The 20,770-nt window shown below is 42.1% G+C and overlaps 1 protein-coding gene across 1 annotated transcript in view; it reads right to left on the minus strand.

Moving 5' to 3' along the window:
* Positions 1-2,091: 2,091 nt before the first annotated feature.
* Positions 2,092-20,770, minus strand: part of LOC119740602 (hyalin-like) — a 31,628-nt gene continuing 12,949 nt past the window's right edge. The window contains exons 8-22 of the mRNA XM_038215960.1: positions 19,942-20,196; positions 18,067-18,309; positions 17,503-17,754; positions 17,102-17,338; positions 14,721-14,966; positions 13,381-13,488; positions 12,134-12,262; positions 10,301-10,333; positions 8,631-8,761; positions 7,818-7,888; positions 7,545-7,720; positions 6,543-6,726; positions 4,183-4,377; positions 3,250-3,329; positions 2,092-2,417 (exon numbers count right to left, since the gene is read on the minus strand). Coding sequence (XP_038071888.1) covers positions 3,260-3,329; positions 4,183-4,377; positions 6,543-6,726; positions 7,545-7,720; positions 7,818-7,888; positions 8,631-8,761; positions 10,301-10,333; positions 12,134-12,262; positions 13,381-13,488; positions 14,721-14,966; positions 17,102-17,338; positions 17,503-17,754; positions 18,067-18,309; positions 19,942-20,196 — 2,330 coding nt within the window. The 3' untranslated portion in view covers positions 2,092-2,417; positions 3,250-3,259. The remainder of the gene's footprint in view (positions 2,418-3,249; positions 3,330-4,182; positions 4,378-6,542; positions 6,727-7,544; positions 7,721-7,817; positions 7,889-8,630; positions 8,762-10,300; positions 10,334-12,133; positions 12,263-13,380; positions 13,489-14,720; positions 14,967-17,101; positions 17,339-17,502; positions 17,755-18,066; positions 18,310-19,941; positions 20,197-20,770) is intronic.

Raw genomic sequence — 20,770 nt, forward strand, 5'->3', positions numbered from 1 at the left:
TCACAAGATAAGAGAAATGATGGCAGCTATATTTTCACTATCACTGTCCTGAGTATATCAATAATACCTCCACCACCGCCAATAATAGTACTACTATAATACCATACGAAAAGTAGCGTATACTTCCACCAAACTATAGCCATAAAATAAAACATAATGCTACACGAATAACTAGTCGTTCTTAAATCAAAACAAAAGTCACAAAAATATAACTACTGCATGAATAACTTGTTATACTCTGTGCGAATAAACAACTACTTGGCTAAAAGTTTGATTCCGAAATAACCGTCATGGCAACATAATACCAACGTGCTCAGATTACCACAGAGATTAACAGAAATATCCTATGCTGAAATATCCTATACACCCACAAACGACTGTGTTTTGGTCCAAAGTGTGACATTTCTCCCGTCCTTGTTATCTCTGAACTTGTTTATTTGCCATTTAAGTAACGTTAACAATTAAGCCTAAACGATTTTTAAAAAATAGATAGCTTGCTATTCATAATCACTTTCGGCGGACAACTGCATTAAGGAGTGCATCAGAATGATAAAACCACAGATGTCAGATGTAACAGGCAGGGAAAGAGTGGACCCTAAAATCCACTTGCGATTCCATTAGTTGGCTATGATTGTTCAATTTCTTTTGTGTGTGTGTGTGTATTTCGTTTTAACACCTGTAATATTTCCCTTTGCCATGTAAATAAAAAATAGAAGCAATTTCCTCGTACGATACATGCCAATTTCATATTGCCTCTTCTTTTTGCTTATACACGATTACGGTGCTAAGCTTAACTACTGATGACGTGTTACCCTCATGAAAAATCAAGTGTTAAACTCAAATCAGTCAAATCAGCTGAAGGCTCCTATAGATTATGTTATCATATATGATAATTACAATGTAATAGGATCCATAAAAGTTAAACTATTGTCTGGCACTATGACATAATGGTGTATAACAATATAACACTGAGAAAGCCTAAGCGACTATCTAAAAACACACAAAGATATGCCATGCATATTTTCTATCCCATTTCAGATTTTTTTTAAAAGTGGATATAGTTTATTTACTTTTCTTTGGTGTAAAATAAAGTTTGTGCAATGATAATACCGGAAAAGTGTTAACGAAGGGGAGGAATCCTTTGGAATGTTTATTTGGAAAAAAATGTTTAAATATATGTGGCTCGCTCCATTTAATATTAAATAACTTAGGAATACTTTACATCCTGAATAGTAACAGTGAAAATTTCACTTAATTTGCATACTCCAATCACAAGATATCTCTATTTTAATTGTAATATCACAACATTCAGCTGTCCACTGATCATTTACCAATACGCATTGATGAAGACCTTTTAAATACAACAAACCATTCTTACCTCCATGAATGAATGAAAACTTGGATAGAATAACAGACAAAATCGCCGTCATTATTTCAGAAAAATACTTGATACGTTCCTCATAATATAAAATACAAAATCAGAGAGTAAAAATAAGGTTTCAGTCTTGACTCAAGTCATTAAAAATCTCATTTGTATTTGAATGAAATGTGTGTAAATCTCTGGTTTTACTCAGCTCAATAGCTCCAATGCATTTAGCATTCTATGGACAGCCGTAAACATGGGTTCTTTTAGTAAAACATGCGTGACTACTAATAGCATGGATCAATTTCAGTTTAAGCTACAGTCCATCATTTGCAGCTATCCAATAAGCAACTGACAAAAATATTGTTGAACAGCATACTCGGTTTAAAGATAGTAATGGGACTAAACTCCCTGTGAAATTATTCATTCTGACAAGCTGCCATTTTGAAGAAAACAATGAAAGAAGGCCATTTCCAACGGTATTTCCAACGGTGCCTCTAACGATGCATCATTGGAAATTTCCGTAAGAAGTTCGTTTTTAATTCGGCGAAGCACGTGCAAGCGTTGACACGACGATTCGTCGGTTCAGTGCGCGACATTGCATAGCTGCAATCGGCTGAATGAGAACTCTGAATTCCGGCGCAATTTAAAACATGACTTGGCAACTTTTGATTTGAATTCGAGATCCTAAAATATTGTTTTTCTCGGAATACACAGTATTCACAGAGCTAAAACTGCAGGTTAGTTTTTAAGCACCTTTCTTTAGATTTTGAGCACTTTTGTTGCTTCAAACGAACAAAATGCACAAATGACAAATGGTACTAGACTGTACCTAAGTGTTCACATGACTGGAAGAACATGCTTCATTGGTGTGTCAAATTTAATTGGTTTTTTTTTTTTTTTAGGGAAACAAATTGTTAATCCAGGCTACCTTCTTTTTGACTCAACCTACAGCACGTTTCATACATTCAATGCTTGCCCGGGATAATGACTCCACATCCAGACTTACGTCAGCAATTTCTCCAATTTTAATGTCTTCATGTTGATACGCACGCTGAAACGGAGAACAAAAAAGGTTGACTTGATTGATGTGCCAAGCAGTAAGAAAGCTACTCATTATATAAGTCTTTTCTTTGAAAGAGCTAGAACCAGATGTTGTGTTACATTGTCACAACAAGGTTTACAAGCGCCCTCTTTTGCATCAATAAATTTTGGATGTTCAATTAACATTTGTCCATGTTTGCTTTTCAGATTCGTAAAAATAATCGTTTTTCAGGTGGGTGTTCAGGCTTTATAATTCATGATAACTTTTTTAAGGTAGAGTATATCATCTGCAGCTATCCAAAATGTAATGGACAAAATTATTGTTGAATAGCTTACTTGGTTTAAAGATAGTAACGGCACTGAACTCCCTGTGAAATTATTACTTGTGGCATGCTGTCACTTTGAAGGAAAAAAAGAAAGCAATTTCCAAAGATGCATCATGTGACGCATTTTTGAAACTTTCCGTAAGTAGTTGTTTGTAATGGGGCAAAGCTGAGAGTGGATGGGCGCAAGCCTTGACACGACGCACAAGTTGCTATTATTCGTCGGTTTAGTGCGTGACATCACGTAGCTGCAATCGGCTGGATGAGAACGCCTCCTGGACGCTGGTTTCGGGCGCAGTTCAAAATATGACTCGGCAACTTATGAATTGAAATCGAGATCCTAGAATACTGTTTCTCAAAATACAAAGCATTCAATGAGCTAAAACTTCATCAGGTTAGTCGTAAAGCACCTGTCTTTAGATTTTGAGCACTTTTGTAGCTTCAAACGAATAAAACAAAACCCAAATGACAAATGATCTATCCTACCTTTAATGAAAACAAGATACTATTAACACTTACTATGATTTGTTTACAAGGGGGAGGGTTGGTTCTCATACTCTCTGTTTTCTAGTGCCAATGCCTCGACTCCGTCTCCCCGACTATGTGAACAAGCAAATTAAAACTTTATTGGTTTAAGTCGCCACCACTATCAAACCTTTTTGCGCCAACGCTGCTAGCCTCAAACAGGCACACAATGTTTTTTTTTAACACACAGCAAAATAGTCGAGTCTTCAATCAGGCCAACTGGCAGAATGTACATAGGGCCAATTTTGTCAACATTTTGTATTAATGACTGATTCTTGGAAATGTCGTTGAAATATTATTGCGATACTGGAAATCATTATTGACTTGCATTTGTTTCACCGATTTTACAGAAACCATTGACACTGTTGCATACATTCCTGATCCTTCCCTCGTTTTAACACACCCTGTTTTTGTCCTTACCAGTTTCCAGCCCTTGTGTTTCCATTGGTTCTCCTCACCCCCAGTGGCGTAACTACTGCAATCAATGTATACGCTACCTATGGTGCCCCCTTAAAAAATTGGTGCAGTGCCCCCTAGAAGCTTCACCCTAGTTCCACTGCTGCTGCCCCCTCGAATTTCTTTAGAACCAGCTTGGTTAGGGGGTATTTGTAGACTATTCTGTAACATAGTGTTAATATTTGTCGGATTTGAACAGCGCCCCCAATGAAAGTATGGTACGAGCCCCCACCCCAACCCCACCAATAGATTTTCGGAGGCCAAGTGTCCAGAGAAAAAAAACTCTGTCTACATTTCAGAATTGTTGGCTGATGACCCCACCCTCCCTGCAAACATTCCTGGATCCGCCTGTGATATGAGCTCCGATATGGAGCCAGGTTGAGACGAGATCCAATAAGCTCCCATAGGAAAGCACACATGTAAACAACGTGAATGTGTGGCGTCAGTATGTTTCAGGTCTATGACTGTTACCTGTTATCTTCCTGAAACTCAGAGACACTGTTCTTGCCAGTCTTTTTCTTGTAAACGAAGACGATGACACCAATGACGATGATCAGTAAGGCCCCTCCACCGAGACCTACTGACAGCCCGACAATCAGGGGGATGTTGGGCCCCTCTTCCTCGAGAGGTTCGCACCTCGGCCCTCCTGTGTTTGCCGGACAGCTACTGCAAATTCGGGAGAGTCCAAGGAAGAATGAATATTTAGTGTCCACAGTGGCCAGAGGCGGCCAGAGCTGCACCCAATTTCACTAAACGCTGCGACGCGTCGCAACTCGAGTTACGACGTGTAACACGTCGCAACTCGCGATGTGTCGTACGATCCATTTCACGAAACATGCAATGAGTTGAATGCGTCTTAAGTTCCTTGACAACGGCTTAAAACACGTTGCAAGTTACGACGTGTCTAGTAATCATCGCAAACTAAGAAGAGTCTTTTTCTTAGCCAGTTTTATGCCATAAACATTACATCAACGAGATTATAATACCAAGGCAATGTGTGTAAAGTTGTAAATAGAAAATTCATTGAATAATTATAAATTAGCTTGTTGAATATTGCAGTTGAAATTTCAAAGTAGCTATGCTGTCCACTGAGAGCTTGTTTTCCTTTAAAATTGCATCACATGTCCGCCCTTTTATTTTACGTTTTAACAAATTTTGGGCAGAGATCCGACAACTCTTTGTTGAATATCAGATGACTATTTACTGTACGCTGACTAAATACATAAAACAGTCACCGATTTCTGCTACAAATACACCTAAAACGTGTCACACTTACGACTTGTTTTGTGAAATGGATTGCAGGACGCTGCGACACATCGTAGGGAAACGAAGAGTTTGATGAAATCGGGTGCTGGTCAGAAGTCAAACACTTATTAACCATTTTGAGATATTGCGGACAAAATAGTTGGCGATGTTTAGTATGGGTGAATTTGGGTAAATACAAACAAAGTTAGGCCTGCCCAAACCTAATAAAAAATCAACAGGCTAATTTTCCATAATTACCAAAGATACAAGTTCTCTCTAATGAAACCATGAAGAAAAATAGGCACAGTAAAAGTAACAGAAAAAAAACAACTTCCGATTCTGTAAGAAACATCGTTTTTTTTTTTTTTTTATCCTTTTGTACCTTTTGGTAAGCCAAACAAGCGGCCAACATACGGATTTTGGCCTCATTTGCTTGATATTAGTTTGTTAAGCCCCAGTCACACATTCACGGTTTGGAGCTACGGATATCCACGGTTTTATATTCATGATTAACCATTGGTGGGAGTGCCGTATTCATCCTTAGTACGTCCATTATTATCCATCATCTTCCTTCGGTATTTGTGGAGGCGCTACGGTTCCAAACTTCCGTGGTGAATCATCATGAAAATCAATCCGTAGTACAACTGTAAGACATCCGTAGGACAACCGTACTGATTTGTAGTGTTATTCGCGGCTAATCTTACATATTCTTGGAGATTCGTAGCTCATTCGTGGTAGAAATCTCTACGAATTCGCTATGAATGTCCTACGGATATGCCCGGGTATGCTGGGGTTATGCTAAGGTTGTACAGTAAACTCCGGCTAAACCGACATCGTACAACTCGCTCAAGTCGGCCGTCTGACTAAAGTCCCGATTGTCGGTAATGCATTTCCATTGAATTTTTATTTCAAAGGTGTTTTTTTTCGCCATTTCACTTAAGTCGTCATGTTACTCTCGGTCCCCTTTCCATAAAAAGCATTACGAAATCCTTTGTGTAAGTCAGCATTCAACAAATCACACATTGGCATCGACTTCCTGTACTGCGGTTGGCAAAGTGTCAAGTGAAAAGTGGTTGCACACGGCCCGTGGTCGCTGCAAGCATCGGTGTCGGATTCAACTCAAGCATAAAGGAGATAATCCAGGGCAAATCGAAGCCAATTAGTGCAATGAATCATGTGTGCAAAAGACCATTCATGTAAGTCGGCAAAATGACGACTTACAGCAGATATCGGCATTCGCGTAAGTCGTCACACATTCTCGGGTCCCGAGAGTGCCGGTTTAGCCGGAGTTTACTGTTTTACGAATATGTATGTTTTATTCGTAGGAGAACCTGGGTCATCCGTCACCCAATCGCAGACAACCGTGGCGTTACCGTCATTATTCTAAGTAATTCCTTTGATATTCTTCAACAAATGGTCCATATTCTTGACAAACCGTAGTGTATCCATAGAGGAACAGTAGTGCATTCAGCATTCTTAGAAAGTCGATTTCTCCACGAATCTCGATGGTTCATTGTTATCGATTGATTCGTGGTAAACCGTGGATATTCGTAGCCCCAACCGTGAATGTGAGACTGGGGCTTTACCCGCACAGTGGATCTTTGTCGAGGGCCTGGGAGCAGACACCACCGTTACAGTATTTAGGATCAGAGATGCAGCGTGACACACACGCAAGGATGCAGTGGTCATCAGATTTGTCCTCATACGGCTCACGATTGCCTGTGCACGTGATGGAATCCTTGTCTGCATTTGCGCAAACGTCGGTGATATCTGTGATGAAAAGCAAAATGCTCAAGCAAATGAAAGGAATGAAGTAATCAAGTAAAGAATGGCGTGAGCCAAATGAAACCGAAACTGACCCGACCCGAAACCGACTTCGGGTCGGGTTGGGTCAGTTTGTCCATCATTTAAGTCAGGTCGGGTCGGTTTCGCATTTGCGATTTTTGAGTCGGGTCGGTTAAGCCATCTTGTGAAAAAAACCCGCAAATAAACCAAAATTCACCGAACTAAACCAAAACGTTGACAACTTAAGCGATGCAATATTATTGCAGAGTTACTGTGCCCGGTACAACCAACGTCAACCCACCGCGCGAATGTGCATGTGGTTCGCGATCTATAACGTACAGTCTATAACGTGTAGGCCCACCAATAAGTCACATCCTGATTCTTTACCGTACCGTACGGTGTGATTCTGTTAAGAGACGACGACTTTCACTCGGTGTTGGCAAGTTCAGGCGTAAAAAGCGGACACAGTTTCCCAAATGAGATATTCAGGGGTTTTTCTCGGGTCGGTTCAGGTTGGTTTTGCTTAAATTTTAGTCGGCTCGGGTTAGGTCGGATAAGGGGAGCTTGGATCAGTTTCTGTACGGATTTGGTTTCTATCTCTAATGTTCCGGGTCGATTTGGCCTGGTCAACCCGACCCGATGCACATTATTTTACATTCCCTGCCAAATGCACCGGTTGTCCCTCGAGCATCTTTCTGGTTTTACTGAACACTTTGTCCTGTTTACATTGATTATAGGTGTCTTCAGGCTTCCGTGTTTCACTGGCGTCAGTTCTTACTACGATCAACCTAGATTCACTCTACCTTTTGGATCAGAACAATCAGCGCAATTCGTCACCAGTTCCAAGGTCCCAATCGCGCCTGCCTGGAGCGCGTCCCCCAGGGTCGATTTCCTGAGAAACTCGGTGGGTCCTATTCCCCGGACTTCTACATAATCGTAGTTGTAGGTCACGGTGTGTGGAATGACAACGCTACCTTTCCTGCAATTCAGGAAACATGACATTCCATTTTTTTTTGTTGTATCATTTACGATTTACTTAATGCACACTGTGAATTATTGATTAAAAATACGCTTACTTGATTGCCGTCTGATCCACCGTAACGGCTTTGAAACTCCTGGGAGAAACTTTCCTGTACAATGACTCCACCTGGATAAACGACCAAAGAATAGAATCAGGTGTATCCACGCTCATGTGAGCAATGGCATCTGTACATGGAAATATACATTTCAATGTTGAACAACTTTGAGCAAATATCACTAAGTTTGGGTAAGACAACAATAATGACGGAGAAAAAATTGAAGCAGTGAACCAGTGGGTCTGATGGCACTTTAAAACCCACTTGTGTCATTTGTAAATTTGTGTACCGATTTACTGAACAATAAATGCACAAACTGTGATGCAACGCCAAATGATCTGATTAGCAGGTAGGCTAACAACTGGATAGATAAAAGGTCCCTCTAGAGAAATCTTGCAGCAAGTACAAACAATTATCGAAGTAAAAACCAATATTCCTTGGAACTTCCGGTTATCGCAACTTGGCTGAACACAAACTTAGTTTTTTTGGTGCAGAAATTAAAAAAAGAAGACGTTGATCCCCATTTCATTTATAGGCTTTATTTTTTTTTAGGTTGCTGGAAGTTCTCTGTTTTGCTGAAAATTCTCAACTATTTTGTCAGTCTTAAGAGCTAAAGTGAAATCGTAACTCATCAATAGGACACAACCACCTCTGACTATTTTCTATGAAAGAATTTCATACAGAGGAAATGTAAATTCAATAGTGAGTTTTCTGCCTTGCACAACTGTCATTAAGGCACGGACAGCCAGTAAATGTGGTTCATATCAAGTCCAACTTACGTCATTTTAAGTACAAATTGATATGATTACTTACAGATGTCTTAAGCGTGTTCACAAGCCCCAAACACTGGAAAGACATCTTATCACTCTCTGGATCGCAGGCATATGATGAGGAGGTTGAAATGGCTAGCACTACGGAGAATTTCTTCTCCAAGTCAGTTGATCCTGTTGGTATATTTTAGGTCAGTGTGGAAGGTCAGCCACAGTTTTACAGACTCACAAATTCCTTTAAATTTGTTTTTAAATACTACTTTAATGATTCAACAACACTTAACTTAAATAGTGCCACAGCTGAATGGAGGAACTTCTCCCAGATCTTTTGTTTATTTGCAGGAATGCAGGACACACAGAGTTTTTTATTATTCCTAGGATGTGATAGGGCATATGGAGAACTTTGCCACCCATATGTTCAGAAAATCAAAGCCCTGCATGCTCTGCGGTCACCCACAACGGTGCATTGACCCAGCGACCTGCATATAGCCCCACTGCGTAGACCAGACAATACATAAACAGCAGGTCGATCCTCAGAACAAAAGCGATGTCTGATTTGACAAGAAAAGTGCCCCTTGTTCTTCTCAACCAATCTAAACGGTTGTTACATGAATGGAAAGCTTATTGTGTTATCTTTCAGAAACCGTGCGAGGTAATTGTATGCGACCGGGTTCACACGTGTGCTGTTCGAAGAAGTAAACCCGCACCCTCAAAAATCGGGGAAATGTGCCGTGACCTCCATAGGAAACGCGAAATGTTCACTGAGTTACCCGTTTTTCAATGAAAAAGTGCACATAATTATTCGCCTTTGGTCATGAAGAAATTATATTCATGTGAAAGAGGAAAATCTGTATTTTATGATGCGAGGAAGTAAGTTAAACCAACACACCTTCCGCATATTAACGAAAATTTGTTCAGAGCGCCTAGACATGAGCCAGTCTTCCCACGTAAACAGAGCTGCACTAGTGGCGAGTGAGCAAATGCGCCCTAGTTCTCCATATGTTTTCAGTCAAAGATTGGGCCCAAGTTTTGTCTTGATATGGGACCAACAAAGAGTTTAGAATTGGTTGGACCATATAAAAATTAGTCTTCCCCTTGCCTGCTGGGGGGAGGGGGGGGGTACCACATCACCTGCTTAGATCAACTCGTGAACGATCAACCCATGAACACCCACACATGTACTAGCACATTTGTTTATAGTGTAAATCAAGCATTTTCTTTTGTTCCTCTTCCCATTTCCTTTGTTTGTACTCTAACTTTTTTGCAACAGCTCTCATTGGTTTTGTACACATTTTCTAATCGAGGTCGTCCTCGATTTGGTTCCTGTCCTCGATTCACCGATGATGTTTGCACGTGTGGGTACTCGATTTAAACCATAAACAAACGCATACACATTTGTTTATGGTGTAAATTGAGGATTTTCTATTGTTCCTCTTCCCTTTTCCTTTGCTCAATACATTTGTTTGTACTGTGTTTAAACTTTTTTCCAACAGCTCTCATTGGTTTTGTACACGTTTTCCAACCGAGGAGTCTTCGATTTGGTTCCTGTCCTCACTTCATGGATGATGTTGCACATGTGCGTCCTCAATTTACACCATAAACAAACGCTCACACCCATCTCCACTTTATGTAATAGTGGTGACGTCATCAAAAATGGCCCTTTCCTTGTTGTGAAACATTGTTGAAAAAAACAATCATTTTAAAAACTTTTACCTGTTATATTAGGGTACTCCGGTGCAATGTAAGCTGAGAATATAACCACACACAAATGTGATATTCTGTTAACAAGGCAGCTGGCAATAAAAGTGGGAGTGTTTTTCAGATTCATTAATTCATTTATTAATGATAATTAATTCATTTTTGTGAAAACGGGGTTAAGACCATTCAGTAAGTCAATGATACCCAGTCCAAGTCACAAGTGATGGGGAGTCGGGGAGTCAGTCAGTCGGGGAGTCAGGAACAAAAATAACAGCGTTGCTGTTGAAACCCCTCAGCCAGAGTCAAGTTATCATCCGGAAACCATTAACCTTTAACTCAACGTGGTGACCTTGACCTTTGGCCTTTGACCCCAGAACCAGTCCCAACATGCCTGTACCAATGGGAAACCCCCTACCGAAGTTAGACACCAACATTTCATTTCTAACTCAAGTTATCATTGGGAACCATTTACATTGAACTCACCACGGTGACCTTGACCTTTGACCTTTTGACCCCGAAACCAATCCCAACTTGCCTTCTCCCAAGGGGAACCCTCTTCCAAAGTTAGACACCAAAATCGCATTTCTAACTCAAGTTATCATCCGGAAACCATTTACCTTTAACTCACAATGGTGACCTTGACCTTTGACCTTTTGACCCCAAAACCAATCCCAACTTGCCTACTCCCAAGGGCAACCCTCTACCAAAGTTAGACACCAAAATCTCATTTCTAACTCAAGTTATCATCCGGAAACCATTTACATTTAACTCACCACGGTGACCTTGACCTTTGACCTTTTGACCCCAAAACCAATCCAAACTTGCCTACTCCCAAGGGCAACCCCCTACCAAAGTTAGACACCAAAATCTCATTTCTTACTCAAGTTATCATCCGGAAACCATTTACCTTTAACTCACCATGCTGACCTTGACCTTTGACCTTTTGACCCGGAACCCAATCCCAACTTGCCTTCTCCCAAGGGGAACCCTATTCCAAAGTTAGACACCAAAATCGCATTTCTAACTCAAGTTATCATCCGGAAACCATTTACCTTTAACTCACAATGGTGACCTTGACCTTTGACCTTTTGACCCCAAAACCAATCCCAACTTGCCTACTCCCAAGGGCAACCCTCTACCAAAGTTAGACACCAAAATCTCATTTCTAACTCAAGTTATCATCCTGAAACCATTTACATTTAACTCACCACGGTGACCTTGACCTTTGACCTTTTGACCCCAAAACCAATCCCAACTTGCCTACTCCCAAGGGCAACCCCCTATCAAAGTTAGACACCAAAATCTCATTTCTAACTCAAGTTATCATCCGGAAACCATTTACCTTTATCTCACCATGCTGACCTTGACCTTTGACCTTTTGACCCCAAAACCAATCCCAACTTGCCTTCTCTCAAGGGCAACCCTCTTCCAAAGTTAGACACCAAAATCTCATTTCTAACTCAAGTTATCATCCGGAAACCATTTACATTTAACTCACCACGGTGACCTTGACCTTTGACCTTTTGACCTCAAAACCAATCCCAACTTGCCTACTCCCAAGGGCAACCCCCTACCGAAGTTACAACCCCAAACAACATTTCTAACTCAAGTTATCATCCGGAAACTAAGCTGCCCGGACGGACGGACGGACAGACGCACTTACATCCGGACGGACGGACGCCCTAGGCGATGACAATACCCCTCGAGCCTCTCGGCTGAGGGGTAAAAAGGACACGAGGCTGGCCCTCCCTGGGATCACTAAAAACTGCAAAATGCAGGACAGCCCTAATATTATATTCTGTTCGTAAGTAGACATATAGTTCTGGTTAAAACATCATTGTGTCTTACGTTCGCAACTGTACACTCCATCCCCATAGAAGCCTTCTTTGCATTTACATTTGAAGAAATCCGGTGGTGGCAGATTATTGCAATCGGCGTCGGCGTGACAGGGTTTATCGACCTTACATTCATCTATGTCTGTCAACAAAATAACACACCAACATAAAAACATTATTCCATTCCACAGTGTTGTAGGACTGAAGTCCAGGACTCGGACTCCAGTCGGACTCGAGTCACAGTTTTCGTGACTCGGACTCGAGTCACAATGGCAAATGACTCGGACTCGGACTCGACCATGATGACTCGGACTCGAGCTTGGTGACTCGAATAACATATTTTTATTAAAAAGAAAAAACATAACGTATTTGTGGGACGAACGTAGCATTCCTTTTTACTCCATGGACAAAACACGGCGCCGCGGAAAATTGTATCCAGGGGCCGCGCACGGGGTAGGGATGGGAAAGGATTATTGAGGAATAATATTTGGGTGGTAAAACATGGAGGGAAGGAGGAGGGGTTTTTTTTAGGGATGGGAATGAAAATGAAAACACATTTTGGGTCTAAACAACATGTACATCACACACAGGGTAAATTATATACACTGAGATTTACTTAATAGACAATGGATGATTGAAAAAAAAAATTAAAAAAAACATTTGATTAGTTTGTTGAACAACTACGAACAAGTGGCTTAAGACTCGACTCATGGCTTGTGACTTGCGACTCAGACTCGAGGCTTGTGACTCGAGACTCGGACTCGAGGCTTGTGACTCGAGACTCGGACCCGGACTCAAGGCTTGTGACTCGAGACTTGGACTCCAGGCTTGTGACTCGAGACTCGAGGCTTGTGACTCGAGACTCGGACTCGGACTCGAGGCTTGTGACTCGAGACTCAGACTCGAGGCTTGTGACTCGAGACTCGGACTCAGACTCAACATTGGTGACTCGACTACAACACTGCTGTTCTATTGATGTTTACCGTTGTGTGATTTAGTCCAGGTGCAGCGAATGTAAAAATTGCTGGAAAAGAAAATGTGTTATGTACTGTGCTCTCATCTCGTTCTACAAAATCGCCATCTTGGAACTAATGCAAAACTTTGAGAGTTTGCGTCACTATATCGGTCGCTTAGCTATAATATACCTGTAGGAATGTATACATGTATTTGCCCTTGTTTACCATTGAAAAAAAAATGCTCAAATTGAAGCGTCATTTAATGCCTCTTCAACAGGCTTAATGTCTGTATACTAATACTCACCTTTACATGGATTGCCGGAGAATCCCTCGTTGCATGTGCATACTGACTCGCCGTCCGGGTTAACTGTGCAGACTGAGTTTTCTCCACAGTTTTCTTGGCATGCTGCACCTGAGATTTAAATCAAAGAACCCATATATCATTAACTAAAATTCACTGATTTGGTGTTTCACTTCATTCCCTGAGAGGGAGGGGGGGGGGGGGGGAGGGGGGGAGAGACCGTTTCCATGTACGTCACATTCTTACATTTTTCTAGTGCTTTTTTTTATGGAATTTTGTTTGGGGGGGGGAGGGAGGCCCCCCCCCCCCTCCCCATAGCCCCCCCCATAAAACCGCCACTGCAAGAGCTTAAAATGTCTTCAAGCACTGGCCTGTCGTTGGAAAAGAATTCTTAATTCAATTTTGGTCTTAAAACGTCTCTACTTGTACTTAAAGCCACATAGGATCATTTGCAATGACCCAGATAAATACCTAACGATTTAATGACAGAACACTTGCTGAAAGTGAAGATAGGACTGGTATATCTACGCACATTAAACTAACTGAATCCAATTAGAGACCCAAAAATGTATTCATGTTTCCTTTGTTTTTTCAGAATATATTATATCCACTGAGCTGAAACTTCCAACATGATCAGAGTTATTTTGAGCAATGTTGTTGCTTCAAACGAAGACCAAGTGATCGTATGTACCTTTACAACATTTGCAGCTAGCCAAAAAGTAACTGACCGAATTACTGTTGAAAAGCTTACTTGGTTTAAAACTCCCTATGAAATTATTCCATCTGGTATGTTGTAATTTTGAAGAAAGCAATAAAAGGTCATTTCCAAAAACATTTCCGTTAGTCGTACGTTTTGAATGTGGCAAAGCCGTAAATGGGTGCATGCAAGCCTTGACACGACACACACGCGCGCGCGGTTGCTATAATTCGTTGGTTCAGTGCGTGATATCACGTAGCTGCAATCGGCCGAATGAGAACGTGTCTTGGGCGCTGATTTTGGGCGCAATTCAAAACGTGAATTCAAATTTGGCAACTTTAGAATTGAAATGGAGATCCTAGAATATTGTTTTCTTGGAATACACAGCATTCGACGAGCTAAAACCTCATCAGGTTAGTTATTAAGCATCCCTCTTTAGATTTTGAGCACTTTTGTTGCTTCACACGAACATAATGCACAAATTACAAATGATGTATTCTACCTTAAACTCTTGATTATTCTTTCGCTTGACTCACTTATTTGTAAAAATTGTTCACTTGTTTTGTAGCGCTTCTTATATTGTGGTAGTCTGAATAAGAATTTAATAAAAAGTCAACCATAGAAATGTCTACTGGAGTTGACCAACCTGTCACATTGACATCGAAGGTGCAGGTTCCCATGTTGCCAAAGGAGTCCACGGCAAAGCAGAAGACCTCCGTCGATCCGTACTTGAAGACAGACCGCGACTCAGGTATGCACAACACGGAGATGTTTTCCGTGGGCGTGTTATCGTCCGTTACGTTGACCATCCATGTGTGGTTGGCAGTGTTGGTTCCCGGATCGGGCATAAGAGTGGTGTCAGCAGGGCATGTCATTATGGGTGGACTGGAATCTGTTCCATAAAAATGTTCTGGTAGTAAGAATATGTAATTGACGTCCAATGTTCAGATTTAAGAGTGCAGTCAAAAAGGCAATCAATAACTGTCATGGCCAGGTTTAAAACGACCAATTGTTTTATTGTTTTACCAAGGGTTATACATGTTCACCTCTCTCCTAATTTTTTTCTTCTTTATTTTCCACTTTCCTTCCATTAACCCTAACTCCCTAGGGGTGTGCAAAATCATATTGAAATTGGAGGATTCAGGACTGTTTTAGGGTTTAACTGTTTACTGTGTTTTTGTTGTATTTGGGATGCATATTGTACCATCTATTATTGTACAAACTAATGCTTCTGCCGTTGCTGCAGGGAATGGGCTTCGTGATCATATCATGGAGCGCTGTGGTCCAATGGTGACGGTGTTCGGCTCACTTGCCGCGGTACGTGGGTTCGAACCCGCGGACAGGGAACATGGTGCTTGTGTTCTTGGGCAAGACACTTTACTACGATTGCCTCTCTCCACCCAGGAGTATAAATGGGTACCTGTGAAGGTAGAGACTAGAATGCGCTGATCTTGAGCTTCTGCAGAAACTGGTCTCATGGCCTGATGAACAGGGGTAATAATTGTGAAGCGCTTTGAGACCTTTGGTGTAAAGCGCTATATAAGCACTATATATTATCATTATCATGATTCTGTGTCCCAATTGGTCTATACACCATGACACCTGTGACGTCACGCTGACAGGCAATTGACAGACAAAACAAACACTTTTATTAACATATTTTTCATGCTCTATTCCTACATTTACATGTCAACACTTTTAAACCCCCATTTCCACAGAGACAAAAATGCAGTGCAGAATACAAAAGTTGTTGTAAGTTGGCATCACGTGACCACTGCATCCATTTTTTTTATATAACAGATTTGACACTGCTATAGCGATGCCTGTATTTCACATTACGTGAATCTCCCATTTGAGCTAGACCCGAGTTTGCCTATGACAAACTCGGGTCGTACCTACCGATTTCAGATTCAGCAGCTTTCAACGCGATCTCTCTTATCTGATCAAGAGTTAACGAGCCATGAACAGGTGATATGGTGTATGGTGCCTCTGCCTGTGAGCTTACTGACAAAACATATCTACCAAAGTCTACTAGGTTCTTGTTTATAATGTAAAGTATTTGGAAAAGTGTCAAAAGTTATTATGTGAGCAACTTTGAATCATAAAAATCGATCAAATATATCTCGAGATATCAAATAAGAAACAGTCGGACTTCAGCCATGCTCTTCAAGGTTTCCGTTATTTGACACCACCAGCTCATGGTCACTGGCCCTGGGGAAGTGGGTGCCAGGGTAAGTGTTTATCTTATAATTACTTTACTGATAACAGCTGATAAGAGTCACAGTGAAATCAGTAGGTACAGTTCAGGGGTTTTGGCAAATGGGAGTTTCACGTAATGCAAACTGTGACTCCATCGTGAATCCAGACCTCGACCATTGGAAGCTACGGAGCACTCATTTGACCTTTCATCTTTTCCTTCTTTTAAGAAATGTTTAGCATTCCGTAGAAAGAAAATAAGTAGACCACTACAGTACACCGAATAAAAAAAACCCCAGACTTCTTCACTCATGCCTTCTTTGTCTCTATTATTAAACTAGAAAGCACTCAGAGAGCGCAAATCTCCGCCAAGGCTAAACAATTCCCCGCCATATTGTCAGTACACCCAAAAGAAATACTCGCATAAATGGTGAAGAATCCTTAAAAACTATCCTGGATCCAGACCCAGATCCGGACGACTTCAAAAATCTAATAGATTTGTAATTGTACCAAGGACTGCCCCTAAACAACTTTCATGCAAATCCGTCCATAACTTTTGGAGTTATCTTGTTAACAGACAAACCAACCAACCAACAAACTAACCAACACCGATAAAAATATAATCTCCTTGGCGGAGGTAATTCCCCCTCATATCCCCTAGCAGGGGTGAATCCAGCTTTGGCCAGGGAGAGGGGTGTTTAACAGACATGTGTTTCTTTTTTTCTGCATGATTTTCCAACTTCTTGTTATTGTTGGGGGGGGGGGGGGGAGGGGGGTTGAACCCCTACACTCCTCCGTAAATCCGCCACTGACCATGCAGTGTGTACTTACCGACAGTCACATTGAATGAGCAGTTCGTTGTGAAATCTGTCCCTGCATCCGTTGCTGTGCAAGTGATCATAGTCACAGTTTCGTTGAGTTTAGCCCCAGCCTCCATGTTGCATTGGACTGAGGCAAACTCCCCGGTGGTGTCCATGTTACCCCTGGCTTGGAGCCAGTCGGGGGACACGACGGCCTCGCTGGGACTCACCACGATATCTCCAGGACAACTGACATTAAAGGTCGGTGCTGTAAAATGATAACAAATATATGATAACGCATTTTCTCTATATATAGACACGGATCTTCCTACAGACTTGAAATGTTGAAACGGGGCACTCCATGATTATTTGATGATCATGGGATGATCGAAAGTAAGGGTGACAGAATCTTCAAAAACAAAATGCACTCACAGACGAAGACGTTGAATATACAGGTGCTTATGAGGCTGTCCATTGTGCTGTCCACAGCGGTGCATTTCACTTCGGTTGGCCCAGCTCTGAAGTCCATGGTGCCGCTAGCAGGGGTGCAGGTGACGGCCGCCGTGTTATTGTCACGATCCATAGCGGTAGGGTCGACCCAAGACACACTTGAAGCCGTACCGTCCTCGGTGTCTGGTGGCACGTTGACTTGTTCGTGGCATGGGTTGTCTTCAAAGGTAGGAGCTTAATGATATTGCACGTAAATAGACAGAGAAATTAGCTTATTTTTTATTTTACTGGAGTCCTAAGGTGAGCCAGTCAGGCCCGGATTATCTAATAGGCAGCAGCTTAGCATCCACACGAAATTGGTGCTGTGCTATATGCCTGGTGTGCAACAGACCCACAGAACTTAATCCAGCCCTGCAGCCAGTGCTCTGACTGATGCCGAGTCCAGCCACTGCATAGCACATGCTCCATTTATGATACAATTTGAAAAAGGCATAAAGGGACTGCCCCATTTGATTGGTCTTGCGTGCAAAAAGCCGAGCTCATTACCTTCACCAACAGTGACTAAGAACGTGCATGTGGCCTCATTTCCAGTCACAGAGTCTGTAGCGTTGCACGTGACGTTAGTTGCGGCGTCGTTGTCAAACTGCGACCCAGAGACCGGAACGCAGTCCACACTGACGTCGGACTGGGTGGAATCCGTAGCCGTTGCTGTCGGGTAGTCCACGGTAGTGATGGGTGAAGTAGTGTTTGGAGCAGCCACTACGTCAGCAGGGCAGGTGATGATTGGAACTGGGAAGGTTATTAAGAATAAAGATTACAAAATACCAACAATTTGTTGTAGACAGTCTAGACAGTCGAACCCATTGCAAACTGCCAGTCTTGCCGATGATCCGCTGTATACGCAAGTCAACATTGGACGGATCGTTGTAGGTGTTTGGAACCACAGTTATTTGTTTATGAAACGACTGAGAATATTTGTCTTCTTCCTAGATGACTCCAGTCCATATGAGGTTACATGTACTGTTTCATTCTCCTAGGTGGAGAGAGGCAAGTGGGTTTGAGCACACAGAAGTTACACACATCTATACAGGGTGTTAAAAGAGGTAATCCTACGTTGTGGTTTAATATGGCCGGACTATATATGTTTACCAGCAAAAAGCATGGTATCATCTTAAAGTAGAAGCTACTTGCATTCCAAAGATACCTTGGTTGACCTTCCAGGGTCACGCATCGTTGAGCACCATTATCTTGAAAATGTGGCACAAAATTGGGGTTGGTTCACTTCCATGTCGAACAAAATCAGCAGTGTGCGCCGGAGGACATTCGAGACGAAATAGCACAAGACCATTAAACAAAACTGAAGAAGACTCAGGTTTTTGTTCAATCATTGAATTTTTTCCAGCATGAGTTTCTGATTTTTCCCTCATTTGTCAAGACTCTCTACGTACGTGTCCACCCTCTCCAAACACAATCGGCTGCGATGTGGCGCATGTCGTCCCCAGCTTGTCTCACGGTATCTGGATCTTCCCCAAAAATATCCACTTCGCGCTGAAGCCAGTTACAAAAAATCCTGCATGTTGCTTGGTGGGGTGCTGAAAACATTGTTCTTCAAATGACCCCACAATAAAAAGTCACAGTGCATGACGTCAGGTGACCTGGGGACTACTGGGCTGGTTCAAAGCAAACTCTCGTTCGTAAAAGAGTTCCCCCAGGCGATTTCAAACAGCAGTGAGACGATGGGCTGATGGGCCATGGTGAGCCCACCACAGATCAACGGAAGATCCCATTTTCCTGGCGTTGAAAGTGAAAATGTTTTACTCCTGAATAAAATTCAATGAACTTCTTCATTTTTTAAGCTCCTGTGCCCTAGCTTTCGTCTTGAATGTCCTCTGGCACAATGTGCTGATTTTGTTCGACATGGAAGTGAACCAACCCCAATTTTGCACCACATTTTCAAGACAATGGTGCTCAACGATGCGTGACCCTGGAAGGTCAACCAAGGTATCATTTGAATGCAAGTATAGCATCTACTTTAAGACGATACCATGCTTTTTTTTCTGGTACATGTATAGTCCGGCCATATTTATAACCCTCTATAGTAGAATTGCCTTTTCTTGTTTTTAAAACACCCCATGTGTATGTGCTGAATTTGAGCCCCTGGCCATACGTCGAGTCTCAAATCCCAACCTCCACACCACTAAAAAAAACAAGTGTGCATCCCCATTTTTATTGAAGCAACTTTTATTCATTCTAAAAAAATTAAAGACTGTAAAAAGGTAACACTTGATTTAGAACCGTTAATTAGCACACACTACATGTAAATGGCATCATTATACCGTACCCTATTGGATGGACCATTGAAATCTATGAAAACTTTTGTTCAGATATACGTCTTATTTTTGATGCATTGATTTGACTCACACACTCGAACTTTGAACTTATTGACAGCTTCAGCCACCGAGCCGGAGCCTGGTAGCGTCCAGGATGCCACACACTTGGCGTCTGATTCCCCGGGTTGGAATGTGGAGCCCGATGCAGGCGCACATGTGACGTCAGCAGGAGGGGGTTGGGGCACAATTGCACTAGGCAGATCCCATTCCACTTTGGCAGTCTGCATTCCAGGATCTGGCCCTTTGTCGATATCCCTCACCAAGGTAGACACCTCTAATGATGGTACTGCATGTGAACACGATACAAATCTTTTGAGAATGTGCAAGGGTCATTACAACGGCATAGTTTAACAACTTTGGATATTATTGCTGGGCAAACGTTTGTGAAAACCATGGAGTGCTGTGGTCTCACGGTACGGGCATTGGATTCGTGGTCTGTGGGTAATGCTGCAGGTTGTGGGTTCGAGTCCAGCCGGGGTCATGGTGCGTGTGCCCTTGGAAAAGGCACTTTGTCACTCATTGCTTCTCTCCACCCAGGAGTAAATAGGTACCTGTGAGGGCAGAGATGGTTACTGTGATTAAATTAGCTTCCTTGCACCTAACAGGCTGCATCGAGTTGTGTACTCCCCAGTGAACTGAGATGGCATTTGGTATGTTTCATGGGCCCAATGAGCAGGGGTAATAATGATGTAGCCCCTTGAGCACCAGTCCTGGTGGATACGTGCGCTTTATAAATACCCATTATTCCAGGGAGACACCGGTCATTAGGGAGACACATAACTGTCTCCCTAATGTCACAGCCCCCCCCCCCCCTTTAGAGGAAAAATGTTACCGTTGCAATTTTTTTGTTGCTCGTGGTC

This window comes from Patiria miniata, unplaced genomic scaffold, assembly GCF_015706575.1.
Source record: "Patiria miniata isolate m_02_andy unplaced genomic scaffold, ASM1570657v1 HiC_scaffold_5, whole genome shotgun sequence".
Classification (NCBI taxonomy): Eukaryota; Metazoa; Echinodermata; class Asteroidea; order Valvatida; family Asterinidae; genus Patiria; species Patiria miniata.